The sequence below is a fragment of the Rhincodon typus genome, chromosome 2, assembly GCF_021869965.1.
Source record: "Rhincodon typus isolate 14 chromosome 2, sRhiTyp1.1, whole genome shotgun sequence".
Lineage (NCBI taxonomy): Eukaryota > Metazoa > Chordata > Chondrichthyes > Orectolobiformes > Rhincodontidae > Rhincodon > Rhincodon typus.
The window spans coordinates 43,110,041-43,137,603 of NC_063333.1; the positions used below are offsets into that span (position 1 = coordinate 43,110,041).

At 41.5% G+C, this 27,563-nt stretch overlaps 1 protein-coding gene across 1 annotated transcript in view; it reads left to right on the forward strand.

Annotated features, from left to right (window-relative positions):
* The window catches only part of cubn (cubilin (intrinsic factor-cobalamin receptor)), a 266,050-nt gene that overhangs the window by 116,581 nt on the left and 121,906 nt on the right, over positions 1 to 27,563 (forward strand). The window contains exons 23-25 of the mRNA XM_048606979.1: positions 12,168 to 12,324; positions 12,410 to 12,526; positions 14,868 to 14,981. Of these exons, the coding sequence (XP_048462936.1) occupies positions 12,168 to 12,324; positions 12,410 to 12,526; positions 14,868 to 14,981 (388 nt within the window). The remainder of the gene's footprint in view (positions 1 to 12,167; positions 12,325 to 12,409; positions 12,527 to 14,867; positions 14,982 to 27,563) is intronic.

Sequence of the window (27,563 nt, forward strand, 5' to 3'; positions counted from 1 at the left end):
CCAACATCATAGTCGCTCTGATGAGATTGCCAGTGTAATGTTAAATATTATAGTGTTGATTTCTGCATGTTTTGGAGATTGGGTTGAGAATACTTTAACCCATTTGATGCGATTGAAGTAGATTGTTTAGAGGCTTCCTCTTGTGTATTCCTGGTGCATTAATAGTCAGAAATCTCATGGGATGAGGAGTAAAATTACATGACATTTGCCAGCCAATTTAAACTTTCCCCATTGTTCCTTCAAAACAGCTTGCTATGTTATACCCATCTTACAGAAGTTTAGGAAAAGATACCAATTCCCAAAACTGACCATAAAATTAAGAGGAAGTGTTCATTTTGATCTCCAGAACTGAGTAACTGTTCCAGACAGGAATTTGACCACATTACACAACAATTAGCTTGCAACTGATGAAACTAGTGCCAAGTAAACCCCACCTTATATTTCTCAGCACATTGTATAATATATTTTTCATCAATTACTATTGAAATAGTGTCTAAGATGAGGTCAGAAAAGCTAATTGCAGCTACTTTATTTTGCATTTTCAATTTTGCACAAATGAGCTAATATTCAAGTTTCTTAACAGGGTCTTGCAGATTCTGTTTAAAACAAAGGTTTTATTTTAAAGGAAATATCTGTGCTGTTAAACTGCATTTTAGAAATAGGGATTAACCACAGACCCACTGAAACATAATTTCCAATCAAGCTTGCTTTTTGTAGAGGTTGCCTTCTCCCAGCCTGTAGTATACACAATTACATATGCAAGTGTGAAATGTGCACAATTCCATACTTCGCCCTGTTCTGTTTGTTAAAAGATAAAGGCAGAGTTAATGATTTGATTTTAGTTATTCTAAAGTATTAGCAGTTCGGCATACACAGAAACAGAATGTATAATGAATTGGAACTATAGGATAAAGTTAATTAAGTAGTCTGCTTGATTTTTTAAAAATATTTCCAGTTTACATTTGATGAATCATGACACTGGCACAGTTCCAGAAAGAATCTGAATGACCCACACAAAGGATGAAGGAGAACTGGGTAGATCAGTTTAAATATATGTACACCAGATGCATAGAATTTCCTGTGTTTAAATGAAAGGAAATGTGAGTTGCTGTGAATGACCATTGCACTCATTAGGTTTGGAGGTTTCAGAATTGGAAACACATGTTCATTTTGCTTTAGACCCCTCCTGCTGCCAATCCAAAATTAGGTTTGAACAAGCTCTGTTTAACACATTAAAACATATTTGTGCTAATTTAATATTTATCTTGATGGATGTTTTTCTTCTACACACAACATTTTGCAAGTAACAAATGCATTGTCATTGGCTTTCTTGAAATAACAAACATTATCTGGTTGTTAAGATTGGTGTGCTTGAAAGTTTTGTGCTGATAGAAATAAAAGACAATCTAGAAATATGTTTGTGGTAATAATTAACTGGCAGTTTTTCACCACAGTTAAATAAGTAATTATTCTGAGCATCTTACTGATTAGAAGGAGGTGAAGCACAGTGGTAATGTAATGGGAACAGTAATCCAAGTTGCCCCGACTAGTGTTTTATGGACTCTTATGGTACAGTGTAGTGTACCTACCTCAGGGCTAGAAGGCCTGGGTTCAAGTCCCACCTACTCCAGATGTATATCACGTCATGTATGAACATATTGATTTAAAAATGTCTTTAAATGATTGGAGCTATCAATGACTATATCTGAACTAATCTAGCTAATTAGTAATAAACTTAACAATCTTTCTTCAGTTTGATAGGTGGAAATATATCTTATATCTTTTGCCTTCTCCTTTTGCCTTATCAACTTGTTTGCCTTATCAAGATATTTTACCAAGGTTTCCATTTATAAATTTTGTGAAACTATTGTCCATGTCAACTACACTATGTTTGTGAGAGACCTATTTGCATGGCTGTAATACACATTTAATGTTGAAGATCAGCCGAAGCAGGCAATTCAACTTGTTGCATTTGAGTTGACTGTTTACAAGAGCAGAGATAACAAGGTGTAGAGCTGGATGAACACAGCAGGCCAGGCAGCATCAGACGAGCAGGAAAGCTGATGCTTCGGGCCGAGACCCTTCTTCAGAAAATCTAGAAAAGTCAAGGCCCGAAACATCAGCTTTCCTGCTCCTCTGATGCTGCTTGGCCTGCTGTGTTCATCCAGCTGTATACCTTGGTATCTCAGATTCTCCAGCATCTGCAGTTCCTACTATCACTGTCTACAAGAGCAGCTCATCTCACACTCCTGCTCTTTCCCTGTGCCCCTGTAATGTTTTTCATGTCAATTATTTAACCAGTTTGCTTTTGAAAGGCATGACTTTTCTCTTTGGGTTCTGCAATTAAATACATTTTCTTGTTATTCATTCAATTCTATGACTCATGTTTGATGCAGTGGTGCCGTCACTGATGGTGATACAGTGCAGTTTTATAAGCGGTTAGTCTAGATTTGATTCCCAGCCTTGCTATTCATCATTTAGAGAGTCTGTGGTGCAGTGATAGTTTGCCTACCTCTGGGCAGCTGTTCTGTATTCACACCCTACCTACCATGGAGGTACCCTGATATGTCCATGCTGGTTGATTTAAAATTGATTTTCTAAAAAATCTGCCTTCACCATATTCTAAGGTTGTGTTTTCTGCATCCAAACCACTCGCTATGTGAAAAATATTTTCTTTTGGTTCTTTAGACATTTATGTTCAATCAATGTCCTCTGGTTCTTGATCCTTCAACCGATTTCTCTCCATCTACACTGTCTAGACTGATCAATATTTTGAATATCTCCATCAAATTTCTTCTTAACCTTCCTAAAGAGGACAGCCCCAGTTTCTCCAATTGTTCTAAGCACTGGGTGCAGAGATCTTTAAAATCTCACAAACAGGTGCAGTAAATAATCAGGAAAGCTAATGGTGGCCTGTATATCCAGTGGAATGGAGTGTAAGAATATAAAAGTTATGCTGCAGTTTTACAAAACTCTGCTTAGTCCCCACTTGAATATTATGAGCAGATTTGGGCGCCACATCTTAGGAATGATGCATTGGCCCTGGAGGGACTACAGTGTAGGTTTACGAGAATGATACCTGGGCTTTGGGGATTAACTTATGTGGAGAGATTATACAAAATTCGGCCTGTCTTCTCTTCAACATAGAAGCCTAAGGAGTAATCTGATTGAAGTCTTCAAGATATTAACAGAAAAAGACAGGGTAGATGAAAATAACTGGTTGGAACTAGGGACAATGCCTGAGAATTAGGGACAAACTGTACAGAACTTATAGCAACTCAGGAAAGGTGGTATGTATGCTGAAGTCAGGTATTAGAGGTTGGGATGGAAAGATTGAGGGTTTAGGCAGAGATGGAGCCCAGAGAGACAATGACAGTTAGCAGACAAAGTGATGGATGATAGTATGCCAGGGAGAAAGTAAAGCTGATAATGGGGACAATGAGTAGGTGAAAATGGGTTGGCTTTGCTTAAAGCAGCCTATATCAAGTCAGAGCCTAGGGTGTAGGGATGGGTAAAGGACATGGAGGAACTGAACTCAATATTGAGTTTTGAAGGCTGCAGAGGACCCAAACAGAAAATGAGATGATATTCCTTAAGCTTGGGCCGAGCCTTGCCAGGCACTGCAGCAGGCCTGAGACAGAAATGTTGGTCAGGGAACATGGTAGTGTGCTGAAGTAGCAGGCAACTGGAAGCCCATGGAGCTCCGAGCTTCAATAATGACCACCAAACGATGCATATGGATTTCATGGAGTAACTTTCCTATCCGTGTTTCTTCACTCTCCGTGTAAAAGCTCCCCATCTGAGATGTTCCAATGGGAGCAGGACAAGTGGAGAATCATGGATGGTGTCTCTTTCAGTAGATTATTTGCTAATACTTTAAATATTTAATGTATAATTAAAAAGAGGGCCTAAAGCTAGTTTTTAAATTGACTGTCATCTCAGTAGTGATAAAAAGCAGTGTTACTAATATAGAACCTTCATTGCTTCATTCTCATTATAATTACTTTAATTAAACACATTTTTGGAACCTGATGAACTAGTCAGAGATACAATTTTCATATTTCGTGATGGAGTTGCACTCCACCAGAACGAAATTGATCTTTGCCTCCCATTATTTTTAGACCCAGAGGTCATATAATGCATTAACCCCAGTAAAATGTAACATCTGAGTTACTTCTGAGATCACCACCCAAAAAAAGGCTTTCCTCTGAGCAAGACAGGATGTGTGAATGTAGATGATTAATCACTGCATCAAAGACCAGGACTGTTTAAACAGTTGAATTAAAGTAAATGGCTATACATTTGCCTAGTGGTGACTCTCAGTATTTCTACTTTTGCTACTCTGCAAATTATCCAGTAGATTCAGCCAAGACTTTTGAAATATTTCAAAGGAAACATCTGGCTCCCAGTGTGTTATCCTTTGTTCTACTTGATACTGAGTCATCGGGAGTGGTTTCAAATTTGTTTTCAGGCGGGAACAGGGCAGTAGTTGGCCTGAACTTGAGACACAACCTACTGACCCATTTTTAAGTAAAATTCAGCCTCTGTGATTTTGGAATATGGCAGGAATTAAGCTCATTACAGGCAAGGGCTGACTTGAAAAAATAAGTCAGGGATTTATGTCCTTAGAATTCCAATGCAGTTTTCACATATACATGGGCTATACACACAACTCCCAGGTTCTGTTGAATATGACAAGGCCCCCTCCCAGCCCACAAAAAATTTTCTCATGTTACCAATCACTCATTGGCTTTTGCAATACACAGAGGGAGAAATAAAAGCCCTGAGCTGAAATTACCATCAGCAGTCTGTGTGGTCTTATCATTCAAGGCTCAAGATTGCAGCTTTCCTCTCACTGGCCCTCAGCAGGCCTATAGGATCAATTCAAAAAACAGGCAGTCTTTTCTTGGGCTGGTCACATTCACATTTCTGAGACAGCCTCAATATCTCCATTTCAATTATTGCAAGTAGTTTGAGAGTGAGCGCAGTCTTGTTAGAAATCCACTTAAATATATTGGCTGAAGTGGAAGCGGATTTATTTGCTTTGTCGGCTGAACTTGTCAACTTTTTTGCTCCATGTCAGATTTGGTTGGAACTGGAACATTAAACTTGATTGATTGATTGACTGATTTATTGTCACGTGTTACAAAGTATAGTGAAAAGCTTTGTTTACGAGCAGTACAGTCAGATCATAGCAAGCAAGGATGTACAGAGCAGAGGTTGTAAGAAGACTTAGACAGAGACATACAGGTTACATTGCACAGGGCGTGTGGTAGGCGAGATCAACATTAGCAAGATCAGCATTATTTGAGAGTATAGAGTCCATTTATCAGACTAAAAATGGCTGAGAAGAAACTGTTTCTGAACCTGCTTGTACGTGTGTCCAGGCTTTTGTATCTTCTGCCTCATGGAAGAGGTTATGGGAGATCATCACCGGTATGCGATGGGTCTTTGATGTTGGCAACCCTTCTGCAGCAGCGAGCTGTGTAAATGGAGTCCGTGGATGGAAGGTTGGCTTCCGTGATGGTCTGGGCTGTGCACACCACCTTCTGTAGTTTCTTATGGTCCTGGGCAGTGCAATTGCCATACCAGGTCGTTATGCACCTGAACAGTTTGCTTTCAGTGGTCCATCTGTAGAAGTTGGTGAGGGACCTTATGGACATGCCAAATTTCCTGAGCTGCCTGAGGAAGTAGAGGTGTTGTTGTGCCTTCTTGATACATCTACATTTGAAGTCCAGGACAGGTGATCAGTTATTGTCACTCCGAGGAACATGACGCTTTCCACCTTCTCAACCTCAGCTCAAATGATGTAGATGGGGGCGTGTTCTCCTCCTTTCTTTCTGAAGTCAATGATCAGTTCTTTAGTTTTGCTGATGTTGAGAGACAGATTGTTCTCATTGTACCACATCACCAAGCCCTCTATCTCCCTTCTGTATTTGCAGGGATATGGCATCCACTGTGAACCTGTTACATCGGTAAGCAAATTGTAGGGGATCGTGGCAGACTGAGAGACTGGAGGTAATGTGGGCCATGACCAGACTTCAGTAGTATGCAGCATTCATGTCTCTCTTTAATGTGCCTTAGTCTGCAGTTTGGTGAAATGATAACCATCTTTGACAATAAGTGCAATTAGAAATCAATTTTAATTGATTGCCTATCTTTAAATTCTGGAACAATAATGTGCATACCATGTTTAGAAAGTACACAAAGAAGGAGTCTTTCCACTGAGCAATTACTACCTTTTTTCCATGCACTTGCCTCAGATTTAAACCCCAACTCTCCTTATTTTTATGCCACCTCCAATTCCCTTGTCCTTCACTGGGTAACTAGAGGTGCACATTCCTGACATGGAAACCAGAGGGGCTGTTTGGCAGCTACACAGAACACTTGTCCAAGCCATCATGCAACTGCTTCTTCTGCATCACACCCCTGCAAGTTCCATGGCCACCAAAACATTCAAAACGTCATTCATCGGCAAACCTTTAGCCTCATCATATCAACATGGATCAACCAAATTTCACTTTGGAGCTCAGGAATATCTATGTTTGCATGTTTCTGCCAGGTTGCTTTGTATTCTGAGATACACATGCATCATGCATCATGCATCTGCACACAATGATTTTTTATGGCTGTTTACTTGCTTTCTTAGTGCCCAATCCCTCAAGCATATGCATGGAAGGATGCCAACCTGAGTATGCTTCAAGAGATAATAGGAACTGCCGATGCTGGAGTCTGAGATAACAAGGTGTAGAGCTGGATGAACACAGCAGGCCAGGCAGCATCAGAGGAGCAGGAAAGCTGATGTTTCGGGTCTGGACCCTTCTTCAGAAATGACCTTTAGATGCTTCAAGTTGCTTTTTTAGCATACACTCACTGGTGCCAGCACTGATTCGCTTCTGTGTGGATTGCGTTGTTTTTAGTGCAGAGGCCCTACATCCTGCCATGAAGAAGCCTGAGTTACTGTAACTTGTTTGTTGAGCACCCAAGGTTAGAGCATGGAATGCCGGTCCACGTGTATATCTGGCACATACTGAATACATTGGTGGGACTCCATAACAGTCACCATCTGTCCATGGAGACAGAGAGATGCACATATGCCAGAGCTGCTGTGGGACTGGTAACACTGTTAGACTCCTCAATTCTTCAATCCAGCTCACAGTATGCTTCTGACGACCCTGTCTGACATTCCTGTGCAGTTTGGTTAAATCAGTCATGGTTGAGAACAGGGATCATCTTCCATAAGGACTAAGCAGGTGCCTGGTCTCTGGCAGTCCTCTGAATGAAGGTGATGTGCTCACCAGATTCTGCTACTGAGTCAAACTTAAGAAAGACTGCCCACTCAGGTGAAAAATCTTAACCTTGTCATGGCAACATCTGAGGATTCACTGGCTTTGTTCTTGAAAGTGGAGGTGAAACTGAATGCCTCTGGTACTGGCCTTTTCCTGGCAGATGTTCACTGGTTGCAGCTAGTGGTTGCAAAAGAGAAGAGAGGGAATTATTTGTTGAAAATGCATAAAAGCACAAGCAGGTTAAGAATGAGTTAGTACTAATGGTAATGGGAGAACAATGCAGCACAATAAAGTTGATTGAGCTGGTTGCAGGTTGAGCTTCCTACATTTCCATATGAACAGTTGTGCCCCCCTCTGGTTAGCCATGGTGGAGAAGTCAGGCTGGTTTTATTTCCAAAGCAGGAATTTATAAAATGATCTACTGACTGACTGTGTCTACAAATTATGTGCTTTTTGAACAAAATAGAATGTGTCTGTAAATACAAATCTGCAAATGCAAATTCACCCCATAGATTTATATGTGTGTGTGTGTGTCACAGAGAGCGAGTGTTTGTGTGTGTGTGTTTGTGGAAGAGTGTGTAGGGGTGTGTTTGTGTGTGAGAGAGAGGGAGGAAGAGAGAGAGTGTGTGTGTGTGTGTATGTGTGTGTGTGAGGGGTGGGGGGAGGGAGAGAGAGAGAGAGACACACACACACAAATCTATGAGGTGAATTTGCATTTGCAGAAAAATTTTTCTGAAGAAGGGTCCAGACCGGAAACGTCAGCTTTCCTGCTCCTCTGATGCTGCTTGGCCTGCTGTGTTCATCCAGCTCTACACCTTGTTATCTCTGGTATACATTGATAAAACCTTTAGTTATCTCAGGGCAGTGACTTGGAAGAAATTCTGGGATTTGCATTTTAATCAATCAAAACCTGCATCTCCTTTCTAGCTGATTAAAGATTTAACAGGAGGGAGTAAGCCATTTTAGGTTTATCCAAAACATTCACATCAGTTGTATGATCCTTTACTTATAAATTCTGTGTCTTGATGCCTTTCTCACTATACCTATGAAGGAGCAACACTTTGAAAGCTAGTGTTTTCAAATAAACCTGTTGCACTATGACCTGGTGTCGTGTGATTTTGACTCGCTCTGGTTAGATTGAGGATTTCTTCTTTGTATGGTGTGAGAAACCTGATGTCTGCCAGCTGTTACCACTCTCGCAAGTCTCAGCCTGGATGTGTGTCTGTTTTGTTGTTGTGTGACAAGGGGAGTGATTGAATATGATGAAAATGGATGAAAGATCAGTTAGTGATTGATAATACATTTTCTAAATAGTGAGAAACTTCAGAAGTCTGAAGTGCAAAGGGACTTGGGAGTCGTAGTCCAGGATTCTCTTAAGGTAAAGTTGTAGGTTGAGTCAGTAGTTAGGAGGCAAATACAATGTTGGCGTTTATTTCGAGAGGACTAGAATATAAAAGCAGGGATTTACTTCTGAGGTTTCATAAAGCTCTGGTCAGACCACATTTAGAATATTGCGAGCAGTTTTGGGCCCTATACCTCAGGAAGGATGTCCTGGCCCTGGATGGGGTTCAGATGAAATTCACGAGAATGATCCCAGGAATGAAAGGTTTAACATATGAGGAACGCTTTATGACCCTGGGTCTATACTCGATAGAGTTTAGAAGGATGAGGGGGGATCTAATAGAAACTTATAGAATACAGAACAACCTGGACAGAGTGGATGTTGGGAAGATGTTTCCCGTGGCAGGAGAGACTAGGACTCGAGGGCACAGACTTAGAGTGAAGGGAAGACCCTTTAGAACGGAGATAAGAAGAAAATTCTTCAGCCAGAGAGTGGTGAATCTATGGAACTCATTGTCACAGAAGGCTGTGGAGGCCAGGTCATTGATTAAATATAAGAAAGAGATACATAGGTTCTTGATTGTCAAGGGGATCAAGGATTACGGGGAGAAAGCAGGAGAATGGGGCTGAGAAACTTATCAGCCATGATTGAATGGTGGAGCAGACTTGATGGGCTGAATGGCCTCATTTCTGCTCTATTGTCTTATGATCTTATGTGCAGAAGAGATGTTGAAATGTTCCCAGAGAGTGAATAGGAAGTGCAGGGGCAGGATGGAAGGATGAACTGGGTAAAAGTTGATAAGTGGACATGCTGCATGTAATACTGAGCCTTGGTGAGATGCATTAGCAGTAGCAGAGTTAGAATATTGACCCACTGAATGTGAGGTAACAGAGAGACAATAGTAGCACTTACTTTAGTGAGAGCAATAGATAATTTACCTTCTCCCTGTACTGCTGGATATTCTGTTTTACCCAGGATACCGCACTGACCCAGGCTGTACTTTTGAGTACAGGCTAGTTTGCTGTGCTCGTGTGGCCTCCTGTGGTTGTCAGCTGGAAAAATGACAGCACTACGTCTCCTCCACCCTGCCCACTGACACATCCAGACCCACGACCATGAAGCAGAGAGCAAACTTTCCTTTACAATGGGTCGTGTGTTTGCTAAAAATGGTTGAGCACCACAGTGTGAGGGGTCAGTCTTTACTCGATGCGTTTGAGGTGGTCTGCAGCTGGGCTTTCGACATAAAGGTCCTTGCAGTGACGAGTGTTTTTGCCTGTCCGACTGCACAATTACTCGAGCACGGTACCCAAGAGCCATGTCTTACAATTACTAAAGTGAAGTGTGGAAGATTGTGTGAGAAAATTCACTTCAAGCCTTGTCAAATTGTGCACCGTGAATCCCTTTGACAAAACTCTTTAACAGCAAATAGGAAAATTCTGCCTTTTATACCTTTCATTCCATCTTTCTTAACATTGCTTTTGTATAAAATAAGAATCAGCTTGCCTTCAGTGGTTATTAATTATTATGAGCTGCTGTTAGCATTTTTACTTCTAAAATAAAACAAAGAAGTTTGGATACTGGAGATGTGAAACAGATTAAACAGAAATTGCTGGAAAATTTCAGCAGATCTGGTAACTTCCAGATCATTGGACTTGAAATGTTAATTCTGTGTTCTCTTGACCTGCTGAGATTCTGCAGCAACTTCTTTCTTTTAACTGTTTAACAGCATCTTAACTGTTCTGCTTTTGGCTGTGGCCACTTTTTTACTGATAAGAGTTTTGAACTTATTTCTAATTTTTCAAATAACTCCCCTCTTTCACTCGAAGTCAGAGAGCTAATCACTTTAATACTGCAAGGCTCTGCTGTTAATACAACATAAAGCTTAATTAAACTTGCGGTTCTCACTCCTAATGACCCCGTCATGTATGCCTATTTTCTTAAGAGTCTGAGTGTGGCGAACTAACATTCCATTCTCCATGACAACCAGTCTAGATTTCATGTTTACTGGATTAGTCAACAGCTGAAGCATCTAACGTCATAAGAAGTTCCATTGAGGTAAAATTCAAAAAGCTACAAGGATCATACTGAACAACCCCATCTAGGATTTGCATTTTAAATTTGAGACTTATGCATTTTTAAAAGCATATCAATATAAAATAAAACAGTACCTATTTGAAATCTAAATTGAAAGCAAGAATTGCTGCATGAACATTGCAGTCCTGACAGATTCTGTTAAAGATTCTTTGCCCAATCTGGAAACTGTTACACGTAACTATGCAGGAAATCAGCACCAAAAAGCGAGGGGTCCAAGTGCTATCACAAAGAGTGACCCATGATTTTAAATCGTTTCCAAATTTGAGAAGTATAGAGTCCTGGTGAATAAATTAAAGGTTATCTTACTGGGGGAATAAAAAGACATTAAAAGAACAGTGGCTAAATAGCTAGAGAAATAGCTAAGTTAAGAAATAGAAATATATTGAAGAGAAGCACAAAAAATAACAGGATTTATTTTAGTCCTTCTGCATGTTGTAAATGCGACTGCAACAGCTCCCAAAAGGCACTGGATAAGTACATGTATAGGAAAGGTTTGGAGGGATATGGGTCAAATGCAGGCAGGTGGGACTAGTTTAGTTTAGAATCATGGTCGGCATGGACAAGTTGGACCTAAGGGTCTGTTTCAGTGCTGTATGACTCTTTGACTTTACGAATACTCTTTCTGCCTTGTTTACAATGGTGCTCCAGCTGCCTCCAACTGGCTAGGTCCATTTGTGTTAAGTTGAAATTCACTGTATTATGCAACTTCAGATGCTATTGCATATTGTCAGACCCTAATTTCAATTTTGAAATATAACTGGGAAGAAGTTGCACCATGCATACTCTATCGGCTTTTAGCCAGTTGAGACGTGGGCAAGCCAGTGTTCCTTGAAAGAACTACTACAATCTGCTTCACAAACAGTATAGGAAATATTAGAACATTTTTTTGATCAGGCTGATAGCAACAGGAGTGTTCCTCCTGAATGCACAGAATTCTCTGGTTATTGATTCTCTGGTTATTGAGGACACCTCTGATTGCCACCCCCGACCCCACCCCAGCTCCACCCCTGAAGCCCCATGCCCACCCAGAGTGCAGTTGGTGACTGCCTAGTGTCTGTGGTTCATCAGCAGCATGTTAATAATAAATGAAGCCCATGTCAGAAAATGTTTCAGACATCATGCTGGCAAAAAAATGGGTAAGGTGGCGAGTGTACTGCACGAACTGCCAACATGTCCCCAAGTTGTCATTAAAATCACCACCCTCGACTGAAAACTGGAGGAAAAAACAGCAAGAAAATTGGAGCTGTAGTTATGATCTAAAATTGGTTTTGTTAACATTCAGACCAAACGGCTGTAATGTACTCAAAAGGCCTCGGATTCAAATTATGAAATTAGCTTGAAGTACATTAATGAATCGAATACCCTGCCCTGTACTAGCTGTTCTAACTGCTTTTCTTCATAACCCATGCTAAACTCAGCATTGACTAATTCTTCTGTTGTAGGTTTATGATGGTTTGGATGAAGCAGCCCCCGTGTTGGGAAAACTGTGTGGTAGTTTAATTCCAAAAAGGATTACATCAACTCACAATGTAATCTATGTACGTTTCCGCTCAAATAACAGTAATGAGCACAAAGGATTCAGAGCACAATTTGACCAAGGCAAGTCCAATTTAAACTTTTGGCTTTGGGTATTGACATTGTCTCATCCTGAAAGTCCAATTTTCACATTCTGTTTTGTTTGCAGCTTGTGGGTCCTACATTATTACTGATGATGTTGGTGGAGTTATCACATCACCTCTGTATCCTAAAAACTATTTAGACAATCAGAAATGTTCCTGGATTATTCGAGCGCAGAAACCATGTAAGTAAAACACTGACCATGATCACTGTGAATCTCCTGTGTGTACTTTATGTAGTTGCATTGGTTAGTGCTGAATGATCTTCCTTTCTGTGCATGGTTTGCCAACTAGGAAGTTGATCATCATCTATGTTTTGTTGTAGCCAACTATTTGTATTAATGCTGACAATATGTCCATCAACCAATAAACTGGTTGCCAGCACACTCTCCTCTGAATCAGAAGATTGTGGGATTAAGTCACACTTAAGACAATCTTGTGAAGTACTGAGGGAGTGCTGTATTGACAGAGGTGCCACCATTTAAGTGAAATGTGAAAATGCCTATTCAAGTGGGTATAAAATAACCCATAGTATCATTTCAAAGACAAGCAAGGGACATCCTCCCCAGTGTTCTGTCTACTATTTATCCCTCAACGTCAATCATTACCAGAGAGACCAGTCTTTTTGACTCATTTCATGTGATATCAAGGAATGGCTGAAGACGCTGGATACAGCACAGGATGTGGGACCTGTGAGTACTACTGAAGATTTGTGGTCCAAAACTAGCACACACCAAGATGTTAATTACAGCTACAATACTGGCATTTACCTGACAATGTGGAAATTTACCCAGGTATGTCATATGTACAAAAAGCAGCGCAGTTCCAATCAGGCAATTTAGAACCTCAGTAGTCTACGCTCAACCATCAGAAGAGTAATCAAAGATGTCAGTGATGGTGCTGTCAAGAAGCGCTTAAGCAGCAAAAGCCTACTGATTGCTCAGTTTTGGTTGTGCCAGAATCACTTGTTCCAGACCTCTCTGTTACACACCTCATTACAGCTTTGTTCCAAACATTAAAATGGGCAAAAGAACTGAACTGCAATGTGGAGGGGAAATAGATGCTAACAGAGGTGAGACAAAAATATCATGTAATTATTTTTACCTAATTTGTTAGGAACAAATGCAGTGACAATAGAGCTAAATACTTAATGCTCTGTTTATTTTGGCAGCGTGGCTATGGCCACCTTGATTTAAATTTGAACCCAAGCAGCCCAGAGACTCAATCATATCTAATGGCGCCAAGATCTTATCATGCAGAAATATGGATAATGAAAGCTAAATATCAGGTCATACAGTGCTCCGTCAATTCAGATCTTTCTTTAAAAGGGCATTGTCTTCAGGAATGTCGACTAGAAAGCCTTATCTCTTTGCAAATATGACTTTATTCTGTAACCTGGGTACTGAATTTAATCAAAAGTCAACTGGACAGGGTGTACAAAGGCAATTGATCTGTGAAGTACTTAAAGGGACATTAAAGGAGTAATTGAAGTGTTACCTTAGGGAAGATTTGGCAAAGCGTTGTACCATTTTAAAACAGAAAAAGAGATGGCAACACAATCCAGAATATGATACTAATGCAACCATAGTACCATTACAGCAACCAATTTTATTATATGCTAGAATTGAAAAGAAATGTGTTGGAAAATGCTTGCACAATGCTACATACAAACTCATTGGACTAATATACAGCAGAATTTAGATGGTTAATTCTGGGGATTTCAGAAATTAGGTCTTTACTGCCTGCTAAAGATATAATTGTCCCGATAACTTGCCTGTCACTATCCCACACAATCCTGCTGTCATCAGTTCTTACCTCTCTATCGAGAAGGCAGGATAGGTGTCCTGTGAAATCAACACAGTCTTCCTTTGAATTTGGGCATCGAAGTCTGAAGACACCATCGGACCCCACTTGCAATTTTAACAGTGGCTTATGTAGGAAGACTATTGCAATTTTCTCACTGGGTGAAAACTGCAGAAAAGAGACCTGGAATCACATAAGGAAATTAAAGTTTTCCTGCAAGCCTTACGAAGCAATTTTGCGGATTAATCATGCAATCCTTCCCAGAATGCCCCCTGAAATCCCATCCCTGCAGCTCAATGTGATGAGAATCCCTTTGGGTGCTAACAGATGTCCTGTCACCAAAGCTTCTGCTTCAACCCAGTGGCCCACTGTATCTTCATGAAGAAACCAGATGAAGGAAAGACTGTTCTGCCAGTTGCCTTGTCCCTTCTACAAAACAAATTTAACTCCACATTAAATTTGAGGTTTCGATTAACTTCAGAGCTATTTTTTGGGAACATTCTTACATATGAACAAATTTAAAATTGTGGAATCTTGTGTCAAAAATTGAAGACGTTTCAGCAGTTCTCATCAAAGGTTTGAGTTTCTAGGATAGAATGTTATTTCCTTGTGAAAAAAATAAGTGGAGTAATTTGTGTGAGGAGATGTGATGGCTCATGGTTTCCTTGTAACCACTGCTTTTGGTAATTGCTGCAGTAACTTGAGTATTTTTTTTGTCAACAGTTAACCATGTTACCATCTCTTTTACTGACTTTGCAATTGAAAACGGTGGTGCAAACTGCCCAGCAGATGCTTTGCAAATCTTAGATGGAGACAACTATGCGGCCCCTTCTATTGGTAAGTGAAGGAGTGACGTAATTTTCATATGTAAACCAGTACATCTCTACCAATCAAAGTGAGCATTGGTTTAAGCCAGTCTTTCACTTACATTTAATTGAATGCATGTCTTAGAGGTATGCTATAGTTTCCTTGTTGTTAATAATCAGAGAAAGTGATCCTTAAAATTATAACTCATGATTTTTAATTTTGATCCTTCATGGTGAAGGATTAGTCTTTTTGTAATAATTAATTATCTTGATTTGATGAATTAAATGAGGAATTAAATTATATGTTATTTGAGTGTGGCTGGGTAAAGAACAAGGCAGTATTTATAGGGGATTCCATTATAAAGTGAATGGACAGACATTTCTGTGGCTGGAAAGGAGACTCCAGGATGGTATGTTACCTCCCTGCTGCTAGAGTCAACGATGTCTCTGAACTGGTACAGGACATTCTGGGTGGGGGTGGGGAGGCAGGGTAAACAGCCAGTGGTTATGGTACACATTGGTACAAATGACGTCGGTATAAAGAGGGATGAGGTCCTAAAGGCAGAATATAGGGAGCTAGGAAGAAAGTTAAGAAATTGGATCTCAAAGGTAGTGATCTCAGGATTACTACAAGTGCCATGTGCTAGTCAGAGGAGAAATGACAGGAAATGCCGGATGAATACATGGCTGCAAAGATGATGTCAGGGCCAGGGTTTCATATTCCTGGGGCATTGGGACGAGTTGTTGGGGAGGTAGGACCTGTACAAATTGGACGGTTACACTTGAGCAGGACTGGGACTGATGTCTTGGGGGAGTGTTTGCTGGAGTGGTTGAGGAGGGTTTAAACTAAGATGCCAGGGGGATGGGAACCTATGTAAAGAGTCAGAGAAGGAGGCAGGAAGGACAAAACCAAAAGCTGGAAAAGGGAATAAGAAAAGTGATAGGCTGAGAAACCAAGGACAAGATTCAAACAGGGCTATTGAGAAAAATAAGGAGGAGACAAACACTGTTAAAAGGACAAGCTTAAAGGCTTTGTCTCTTAATGCGCAGAGCATCTGCAATAAAGTGGATGTACTAATCGCGGAGATAGATGTAAATGGGTACGATATAATTGGGATTACGGAGACATGGCTGCAGGGTGACCAGGGATGGGAACGAAATGTCCCAGGGTATTCAGTATTTAGGAAGGACAAGCAAAAAGGAAAAGGCGGCGCAGCAACATTGCTGGTTAAAGAAGAAATAAACACAATAGTGAAAAAGGACATTAGCTCTGACAATGTGGAGTCTGTATGGGTAGAGTTGAGAAATACCAAGGGGCAGAAAACATGAGTAGGTGTCATATATAGATCCCCAAACTGCAGTGGTGATGTCAAGAATGGCATTAAACAGGAAATTAGAGATGCATGTGATAAGGGAATATTGGTGATCATGGGTGATTCTAATCTGCGCATAGATGGGGCAAATCAAAACAGCCATAATGCCGTAGAGGAGGAATTCCTGGAGTGTATACAATATGTGGAAGAACCAACAAGAGAGCAGGCCACCTTAGACTGAGTTCTGTGTAATGAGAAGGAATCATTGCTAATCTAGCTGTGCGAGACCCCTTGGGCAAGAGCGACCATAACATGTTAGAATTTTTTATCAAGATGGAGAGTAAGGTTTTTGATTCTGAGACTAGGGTGCTGAGCCTTAATAAAGGAAACTACGAGGATATGAGGCATGAGTTGGACTTGATAGGTTGGGGAGAGTAACTTAAAGGGATGACAGTGGATAGGCAATGGCAAACATTCAGGGAATGCATGGGGGAACTGCAACAGCTGTTTATTGCTGTCTGTCGTAAAACCAAAATGGGTAAGACGGCCAATTCATGGCTTACAAAGGAAATAAGAGATAGTATCCGATCCAAGGAAGAAGGATACAGACTGGCCAAGAAAATAATAAATCTGAGGATTGGGAACAGTTTAGAATTCGACGAAGAAGGACCAAGAGATTGATTAAAAAGGGAAAAATAGATTACGAAAGTAAGCTTGCAGGGAACGTAAAGGCTGACACTAAGAGTTTCTATGGAAGACAAAGAGATTGGTAAAATCAAATGTAACTCCCCTCAAGGCAAAAACAGGGACAAAGAACTGATTACGTACTTTGATTCTGTCTTCACGAAAGAGAACACAAATCAGATACCAGAATTGTTGGATGATGCAAGATTTGGTGAGAGGGAAGAACTGAGGGAGATCGATATTAGTAGAGAAATGGTGCTGGGAAAATTGTTGGGATCCAAGGTGGATAAATCCCCAGGGCCTGATAATCTACATCCCAGAGTACTTAAGGAAGGAGCTCTAGAAATAGTGGATGCATTGGTGGTCATCTTCCAGGATTCTATAGACTCTGGAACAGTCCCTGCAGATTGGAGGGTGGCTAATATCACTTCAATATTCAAAAAGAAAGGTAGAGAGAGAATGGGGACCAGTGAGCTTAATATCAGTAGTAGGGAAAATTCTCAAATCCATTGTCAAGGATTTTATAACAGAGCTTTTAGAAAGCAGTGGCATGATCAGACAGAATCAGCATGGATTTATGAAGGGGAAATCATGCTTGACAGGTCTGTTGGAATTTAATGAAGATATAACTAGTAGAGTTGACAAGGGGAAGCCAGTCGATATAGTATAGTTGGACTTTGAGAAAGCGTTTGACAAAATCCCACATAAGAGATTAATGTGCAAGATTAAAGTGCATGGGATTGGGACAAGTGTATTGAGATGGATAGGGAACTGTTTGGCAGAGAGGAAACAAAGAGTAGGAATTAATGGGTCCTTTTCAAATTGGCAGGCTGTAACTAGAAGGGTGCCACAGGGTTCGGTGTTGATACCCCAGCTATTCACAATATATTTTAATGATTTCGATGGGGGAACAAAATGTAACATCTTCAAGTTTGCAGATGATACCAAGTTGGGTGGGACAGTGAACTGTGACAAGGATGCAGAGATCCTTCAGCATGATCTCGAACGGTTGGGTGAGTGGGCAAATCAATGGCAGATGCAGTATAATTTGGATAAATGTGAGGTTATTCACTTCGGAAGCAAAACAAGAAGGCAGATTACTACCTGAATGGCTGTAAATTGGGAGAGGGGAGTGTGCAGCGGGACCTGGGCATCCTTGTGCACCAGTCACTGAAGATAAGCATGCAGGTGCAGCAGGCGGTAAAGAAGGCAAATGGTATGTTGGCCTTCATCGCGAGAGGTTTCGAGTACAGGAGCAGGGATGTGTTGTTGCAGTTATACAGGGCCTTGGTGAGACCACACCTGGAATATTGTGTGCAGTTTTAGTCTCCTTTTCTGAGGAAGGATGCTCTTGCCCTCGAGGGAGTGCAGCGAAGGTTTACCAGTCTGATTCCAGGGATGGCAGGTCTGACGTATGAGGAGAGATTGACTAGGTTGAGATTGCCTTCCCTCAATTTCAGACGAATTGGGGGGTTTGAGGTGGTGCTGGTTCTCATAGAGACTTTTAAAATTCTAACAGGACTGGACAGGGTGGATGCAGGGACGATGTTCCTGATGGTGGGTGTGTCCAGAACCAGGGGTCACAGTATGAGGATTCGGAGTAGATGATTTAGGATGGAGATGAGGAGACATTTCTTCATCCAAAGAGTGGTGAACCTGTGGAATTCATTACCGCATGATATAGTTGATGCCAAAACATTGATTGTATTAAAGAGGTGACTAGGGGTGAATGGGATCAAAGGTTATGGGGAGAAAGCAGGATTAGGCTATTGAGTTGGATGATCAACCATGATTGTGATGAATGGCAAAGCAGGCTTGAAGGGCCAAATGGCCTCCTCCTTCTCCTATCTTCTATATTTTTATGTTTACTATGTTCCTACGTAAGGAAGAAAGCTATATGGCCCTGGTCAGAAGTAAACCCACCAGCTTATGATTTTACAAAGAAGGCCAGTATCAATTCAGCCTAACACATGTCATGATTTGCTCGTGTCTCTCCATTCTTTAAGAAGGATGACAGAGGGGAACCAGGGAATTAGAGACCAGTTAGCTTGATACCTGTGGTGGGGAAATTGATGGAGTTTATCATCAAGGATAGGGTAACTGACCTCCTCTAAAACCTTCAGTTAATCAGTGAGAATCAGCATGGATTCATGAAGGATAAGTGATGCCTGACAAACGTCATAGAGTTTTTCAAAGAGGTGGCAAAGGTAGTGGACTATGGTAAGTTGATGAATGTTGTTTATATTGACTTCCAGAAGGCTTTTGATAAAGTCTCACACAAGAGACTGTTAGCAAAGCTGGAAGCCCACAGAATAGAGGGAAAATTAATAACAGGGGTAGAAAATTGATTGAGTCGCAGGAAACAGAGAACTGGAATAATGGGTAAGTATTCAAATTAGCAGATGTAACTAGTGGAGTCCTGCAGGGATCTATGTAGGGGCATTAATTATTAACAATATTCATTAATGACTTGGATAGTGGCATAAAAAGTCATTTGTTCAAATTTGCTGATGACAGACAATTGGGCAGCATTACAGGCAGTGTTGATGACAGCATGAAATTACAACAAGATATTGATATTAGGTGAATGGGCAAAGCAGTGGCAGATTTTAATATAATCAAGTATGAGGTTATCCATTTCAGACCCAAAAGGGTATTTTTTAGAAAGCGCAAAATTAAATAAGTGGATGCCCAAAGAGATTTGTGAGTTCAGATGCAAAGCTCCTTAAAATGCCATGAGCAGGTGCAGAAAATAGTCAGGAAGACTAATGGAATGCTGCCTCTCATCTCGAAAGGGCAGCAGTGTAGGGATGCAAACGTTATGCTGCAGTTATACAAAACCCTACTTAGACCCCATTTGAGTATTGTGAGCAGATCTGGGCACCACACCTTAGGAAGGATGTTTTGGCCTTGGAGGGACTTCAGTGCAGGTTTACAAAGATGTTTCTATCTTCCCATCTTCCAATAATGTTTTGAGGTAAAAGGCTTTTACTTTAGAATTAGGTTTCCGGAGTGATTCTTTTTAGTTTTGTACTTGTTTTGATCTTTTTAAATGTATCAATTTGGACTCTGGGATAATAGTTAATCACTACGAGATGATGCTGCGTACGCTAGGCGGATGCAAAAGTAGATTTACAGGTACTACCTTTTCTCGGTAAAGATCCATTGAGTTGGTAAGCTAAGAGAAATAAGCTGTTACTAAAAGGATGATCTTACAAAGTGATTGGCACATCAAAGGATTAGTCAGAAGACAGAAGAAACTGATATCAGTAAGATGACCATCACTTTAAGAGAAACTGGTCAGGAAGTGGGCACATATGTCCAGCTAATCCAAGATTGACCATGAAATGTTCATCCACTAAGAAGCCAAATAATTTCGAGACGTCCCTGATCGTGCACAGGGGGTAGTGCATAGTAAGAGTTATTGAGCCTGGGATTTTAATGGTTGGATGCACAAGAAGGACGACCAAAAATGGAAGGAGAACTTCAGCCAACAGAATTGAAGAGAAGCATATTTGTACTGTAATGGGTCTTGTAATTAATCACGACTTCTAATCTCTAGACTGTCTTTCCCAAACTCAGTCTAGGTTTTAAAATTATAGTCAAAACATACCCCAAAGTCTTACAATGGAGTGTACTTTGAAAATAGGTGGCATGCCAGTTTTCTGAACCCTCCACACGTAATGTTTTCAAAGTTAATATAGATAACAATTACCTGCCTGTAAAGAACCAAGGTGGATCAGAAGGTGGTTTTCAAGTTGCACATTGTAAATTGTAAATAGTCTGAGGAAACATATGCATAGCCAACTGAAGCAATTCAGCATTGGAACTTTTCACATGTAGGAGGTTCCTGACTAATTTATACTTTAATACTAATGAGGACTGTTAGCGTCATCATTGTTTCTGCATTATTCCACCCTTATTTTCATTATCTTATTAAAAATAACAGGTGCAAAAAAAGCATCATATACACTAGATCCCTTGAGAGTCTTATTACATACTTAATTTTTAATCTGGTTTATTTACCCAAATTCTATATATTATATCTATATCCCTTAATTATAATCTCTGCCGTAACTTCAGTGTGGGTTGCCAACATTTTATTTAGTATAAACATATTTTGCCATTATATGGGGAGTTCTCCAACCGAGAAAGCTGCAAAGAGAGAAATAGAGTCATAGAGTCATTGAGATGTACAGTATGGAAATGGACCCTTTAGTTCAATTCGTTCATACCAACCAGGTATCCTCAATTAATCTAGTCCCATTTGCCAGCATTCGGCCTATATCCCTCTCAACCCTTTCTATTCGTATACCCATCCAGATGCCCATTAAATGTTATAATTGTACCAGCCTCCACCACTTCCTCTGGCAGCTCATTCCATTTATGCACCACTCTCTGCACGAAAATGTTGCCCCTTGGGTCCCTTTTAAATCTTCCCCCTCTCACCTTAAACCTATGCCTTTTAGTTTTGGACTCCTCTAACCTGGGGGAAAGACCTTGCCTATTCACCCTAAACATGCCCCTCATGATATTATAAACCTCTTTAAGGTCATCTCTCAGCCTCTGATGGCTCCAGGGAAAATAGCTCCAGTCTATTCAGCCTCTCCCTATAACTCAAACCCTCCCATCCTGGAAACATCCTCGTAAATTTTTTGAACCCTTTCTAGTTTCTCAACATCCTTCCTATAGGAGGAAGACCAGAATTGCACGCAATACTCCATACATGGCTGAACCAATATCCTGTACAGCCATAATATGACATCCCAACTCCTATACTCAATGCATTGACCAGTAAAGGCAAGCATACCAACCCCCTTCTTCATTATTCTATCAACCTTCGACTCCAATTTCAAGAAACAACGAACCTGCACTCCAAGGTTTCTTTGTTCAGCAACACTCCCCAGGACCTTACCATTAACTGAAAAAGTCCTCCCCTGATTTACCTTTCCAAAATGCAGCACCTCACATTTATCTAAATTCAACTCCATCTGCCACTCCTCAGCCCATTGGCCTATCTGATCAAGATCCCATTGTACTCTGAGGTAACCTTCTTTGCCATCCACTACACCTCCAATTTTGGTTTCATCTGCAAATTTACTAACCAGACCTCCTATCTTCACATCCAAATCATTTGCATAAATGACAAATTTGGGAGAAGCTTTTCCCACTTCAGATGAAAGCTCATTGAGTTTAAACAAGAGGCTAGATATTTTGATCCTAATAGTGAACAGATACCCATCAGGACACTTTTTAATCACAGGATGTGGCTGTTACTGGCCAGGCCAGCATTTATTACCCTAATTGCAGTTAAGTGTCAACGACATTGCTGTGGCTCTGGAGTCAAATGTAGGCCAGACCAAATACAGATGGTGGTTTCCTTCCCTAAAAAAAGGCTCTCCATAACAATTAACAGGGGTTTCATGGTCATCATTTGATTCCTAATTCCAGATATTTATTGAATTCAAATTCCACCATCGGCCATAGTAAGATTTGAGCCCAATTCTCCTGAACGTCACCAGGGTTTCTGGATTAATAGTCGAACAATAATACCAGGCCATCACCCCTCCTTTAACGACATGCTGGCCAATATGAGATGGAAGTCAGAATTGTGGTGGTCCATGACCTGAAGCTTGTATAAAGTGATGTTAGAATTGTCATTTAACTGCCTGTTGCAAGTATAAGTTTCCTTAGCATCATTTTCTTGAATCCAAAAGATTCCTGAAGCCTTCGATACCATATAAGTAAATTTGTGAAATTGGGGAAAAGCCCCCTCTACATTTGGGAACCTTTAACAGGTTAACAGACAAATGAAATGTTGATTAGTTCTTTCTCACTTCTGACTGCAACAGGATGTATTTTTGAGAAGGAGCATTTCTCCTTTCATTAATGTCATGACTTTCAATAAACAACATGAGATAGGCTTTATTTAAGTATTAATCGAGTGAAAAGGTGCACTTTTTTTACAATACTGGAAATGTAAATGCAACAACAGTCAGTCCGCAAACCCACAGATACACACACAATAAAAGGTGATTTCTAAAGATGCAACATGTACTTTACTCAGTTGAAGGATTTAAAAATGGAAAAGCCGTTTCTTTGGACAGTTGTCAACATGGTAGTTCAAATGTTGCAAGCCTAAAGCATTCTTTCATGTTCACTGAAAACAAAGAAAGTTGGAGATTGTGTTATGGTCAAAAACTTCTACTGTGAAGAAACATAATCTGGCTTTAGGAAAAACAAATAAGCCCTAATTCTCTACCTAAAATCACACTTGAGGCAAAGCTGCATGACAGGTGGCTTCCCTTGAGTCTTTGTATTCCAGACTGACATGCTGGGCTGTCTTTATGGACTAATTAGGAACTGGCATCCAATTTCAGTCATGTGATGTCAGTATCAATGTATGTCATTGTCAACAAAATGAGTTGACGGATGTAATCAACATTCCAATTATGATTATTGCCCTGAAGTGTCTTTGTTCAAATTCCATATTCATGGAGTCAGCCAGTCTTGAAGATGTGGTCATTCTAATCCTGATCCTTTGAAATGGTGAGGAGAAGTTATTCAGCACTTGGGAATAGTATTTGCACACTAAGTAACTTTCCGGAGATATGTTCAGAGATGTCAATCTCTGACTGTACAGAAACCACAAAGTAAGTCGCCTGAGAATCAATTTTCTGAAAGTAGTGTCTCTGTCCCATATTGAATTTCAAAAGTGGTTTCCATCTCCCAATAAGCTTTACTGTCATAGGCCATGACTATAATGTAGGTAAACTTAAAAGGATTTTAATGTAGTGATTGATCTTGAAGCTCTGTCTTTAAAGGTAAATGACCAATAATTTGATCAACATTGAGTTAGTGTTCATATGTATTGGAATGCTTTATTCTGTCATCTATCTTTCACAGTATTGTATATCTGATTTATTTCGATCAATAGGACAGTAAAGTGTCCAGTCCATACTTCTGATTGAAACTCCACTGAATCATTGAAAAGTGCAGAGCAAAATGCTGATGTCTACTCAGTCAACTTCAAAGAGCCTGTTTGTCTGTAAGCTCTATTTATATAGAAGTTTGTGCAATCCCATTTGAAGTATTACGTACAGTTTTGGGACCGGGACAGCTTTTAGGTAGAACAAGGTGGTGTTGATGGAGAGAGAGGTTGAGAGTCTGCATGTGACAAAGCATGGTACTGAGTGTGGATCTTAGGATGCGGTTAGAGCAGCCATTTGAGGAGCGCCGTATGTCATGGAGATAGCTCTAATCTTGGGTGGGCTCAAAACTGAAGAGTGAAACATCAGTTGTTGTCTGTACAGTGTAGGACAGAGCCGGAGAAAATCACTGAGGGAGGAGATGTGGCTGCGAGTTTTGGCAATTGATTTGTGAAACAATAGGAGGGAGACTGAAAGTGACGAAAGTTAACAAGTCTCAAGATTAAAATCCATCGAAGAGGAGAGCAGAACTTTTTCAAGGTGGACATACCCAGAAAAGAAGTTGCAGTGAATTAAACACCCAAAAAAAAGCAAAGTACTGTAGATGCTGGAAATCTGAAATAGAAACAGAAGCTGCTGGAGAGGTCAGCAGGTCTGGCAGCATATATGGAGAGAGAAGCAGAGTTTATGTTTCAAGTCCAGTATGCCTCTTCTTCAGAACAAAAACATTTTTAAATTGTGAAAAAAATCTTTCACCTCAGGTACTAAATAATCTTCTAAAATAAGTAAACAGTTATTCAAAAATCTTGAATTACTGTTTACTTATTTTAGAACATTATTTAGTATCTGAGGTGAAAGATTTTTTCACCATTATTTTAATGACTACATGCTTGATTGCAAACTTCCAAGAGGGATTTTTTTTCCAAGGCAACTTCGAATGGCCTTTTTTAAAGTTACAGACTGAAGCATGCAATCATGGAGGATATCAATGGGTTTTGCAGGAGGTGGTATGTGGGTACATGGAGGGACAAAGAGTAAGGAGATGATGAAGTGTAAGGGCTAATAACGTTGAAGAGGACTGAGCCATTGTCCCAAGGACAAAGGTAGGCCTTCTACCTTGCTGAACTTGTCACATACTCACCTTTGTTCTCACCTCAGGTCTGCATCAGCAGGTGGTGTGCTGTCCATTCCAACTTTGGAATACAAAAATTCAGAATGACTTTCAAAAGTCAGAAGTGCAATGTTACAAAACGGGTCAACTCAAACTTCCCAACTTGAAAGAGGAGCCCGTTAGTTTGATTTCTCTGTCCAGTGATGATGCCAGATATAAATATTTTTGGTAATTTTGTTTTTGTGTTAGATTTTCAGCATTTGCTGTATTTTTCTTTTGTTTGGAATCTAGAATATTTAACCGAGTACTGAGGGTTATCTTACTTGTCAAGCAGGGATTTCTTTGTTAACAGTAAGAAACAAAGATATATTTGAGATAACAATGTGTAGAGCTGGATGAACACAGCAGGCCAAGCAGCATCATAGCAGCAGGAAGGCTGACGTTTCAGGCCTGGACCCTTCATCAGAAATGGGGGAGGGGAACGGGGTTCTGAAATAAATAGGGAGAGAGGGGGAGGCGGATAGAAGATGGATAGAGGAGAAGATAGGTGGAGAGGAAACAGACAGGTCAAAGAGGTGGGGATGGAGCCAGTAAAGGTGAGTGTAGGTGGGGAGGTAGGGAGGAGATAGGTCAGTCCAGGGAGGACGGACAGGTGAAGGGGGCGGGATGAGGTTAGTAGGTAGGAAATGGGGGTGCGGCTTAAGGTAGGAGGTGGGGGTGGGTGGGAGGAAGAACAGGTTAGGGAGGCGGGGACGAGCTGGACTGGTTTTGGGATGCGGTAGGGGGAGGGGAGATTTTGAAGCTTGTGAAATCCACATTGATACCATTGGGCTGCAGGGTTCCCAAGCAGAATATGAGTTGCTGTTCCTGCAACCTTCGGGTGGCATCGTTGTGGCACTGTAGGAGGCCCAGGATGGACATGTCGTCTGAGGAATGGGAGGGGGAGTTGAAATGGTTCGCGACTGGGAGGTGCAGTTGTTTATTGCGAACCGAGCGTAGGTGTTCTGCAAAGCAGTCCCCAAGCCTCCGCTTGGTTTCCCCGATGTAGAGGAGGCCACAACGGGTACAGCGGATGCAGTATACCACATTAGCAGATGTGTAGGTGAACATCTGCTTCATGTGAAAAGTCTTCTTGGGGCGTAGGATGGGGGTGAGGGAGGAGGTGTAGGGGCAGGTGTAGCACTTCCTGCGGTTGCAGGGAAAAGTGCCAGGTGTGGTGGGGTTGGAGGGGAGTGTGGAGCGGACAAGGGAGTCACGGAGAGAGTGGTCCCTCCGGAAAGCAGATAAGGGTGGGGAGGGAAAAATGTCTTTGGTGGTGGGGTCGGATTCCAGATGGCGCAAGTGTCGGAGGATGATGAGTTGGATCCGGAAGTTGGTGGGGTGGTACGTGAGGACGAGGGGGATTCTTTTTTGGTTGTTATTGTGGGGACGGGGTGTGAGGGATGAGTTGCGGGAAATGCGGGAGACACGGTGGAGGGCGTTCTCGACCACTGAGGGGGGGATGTTGCGGTCCTTGAAAAACGAGGACATCTGAGATGTGCGGGAGTGGAATGCCTCATCCTGGGAGCAGATGCAGCGGAGGCGAAGGATTTGGGAATAGGGTATGGCATTTTTGCAGGAAGGTGGGTGGGAGGTGGTGTATTTTAGGTAGCTGTGGGAGTCAGTGGGCTTGAAATGGATATCGGTTTCTAGGTGGTTGCCCGAGATGGAGACAGAGAGGTCCAGGAAGGTGAGAGAGGTTAGAGATGGTCCAGATGAACTTAAGGTTGGGGTAGAAGGTGTTGGTGAAGTGGATGAACTGTTCGATCTCCTCGTGGGAACACGAGGCGGCGCCGATACAGTCATCAATGTAACGGAGGAAGAGGTGGGGTTTAGGGCCAGTGTAGGTACGGAAGAGGGATTGTTCCACGTAACCTACAAAGAGGCAGGCATAGCTTGGGCCCATGCGCGTACCCATGGCTACCCCCTTTGTCTGTAGGAAGTGGGAGGAATTGAAAAAGAAGTTGTTGAGGGTGAGGACGAGTTTGGCTAAGTGGATGAGGGTGTCAGTGGAGGGGGACTGGTCGGGCCTGCGGGACAGGAAGAAGCGGAGGGCCTTTAGGCCATCTGTATGGGGAATGCAGGTGTATAGGGACTGGACGTCCATGGTAAAGATGAGGTGTTGGGGACCGGGGAATTGGAAGTTCTGGAGGAGGTGGAGGGTGTGGGTGGTGTCACGGATGTAGGTAGGGAATTCCTGGACCAAGGGAGAGAAAATGGAGTCCAGATAGTTGGAGATAAATTCGGGGTGCAGGAGCAGGCGGAGACAATGGGTTGACCAGGGCCCTCAGGTTTGTGGATTTTGGGAAGGAAATTGAAGCGGGCGGTGCGGGGTTGGGGAACAATGAGGTTGGAGGCTGTGGGTGGGAGGTCACCTGAGGTGATGAGGTTGTGGATGGTTTGGGAGATGATGGTTTGATGGTCGGGGGTGGGGTCATGATCAAGGGGGCGGTAGGAGGAGGTGTCGGAGAGTTGGCGTCTGGCCTCGGCGATGTAGAGGTCAATGCGCCATACTACAACTATGCCTCCCTTGTCCG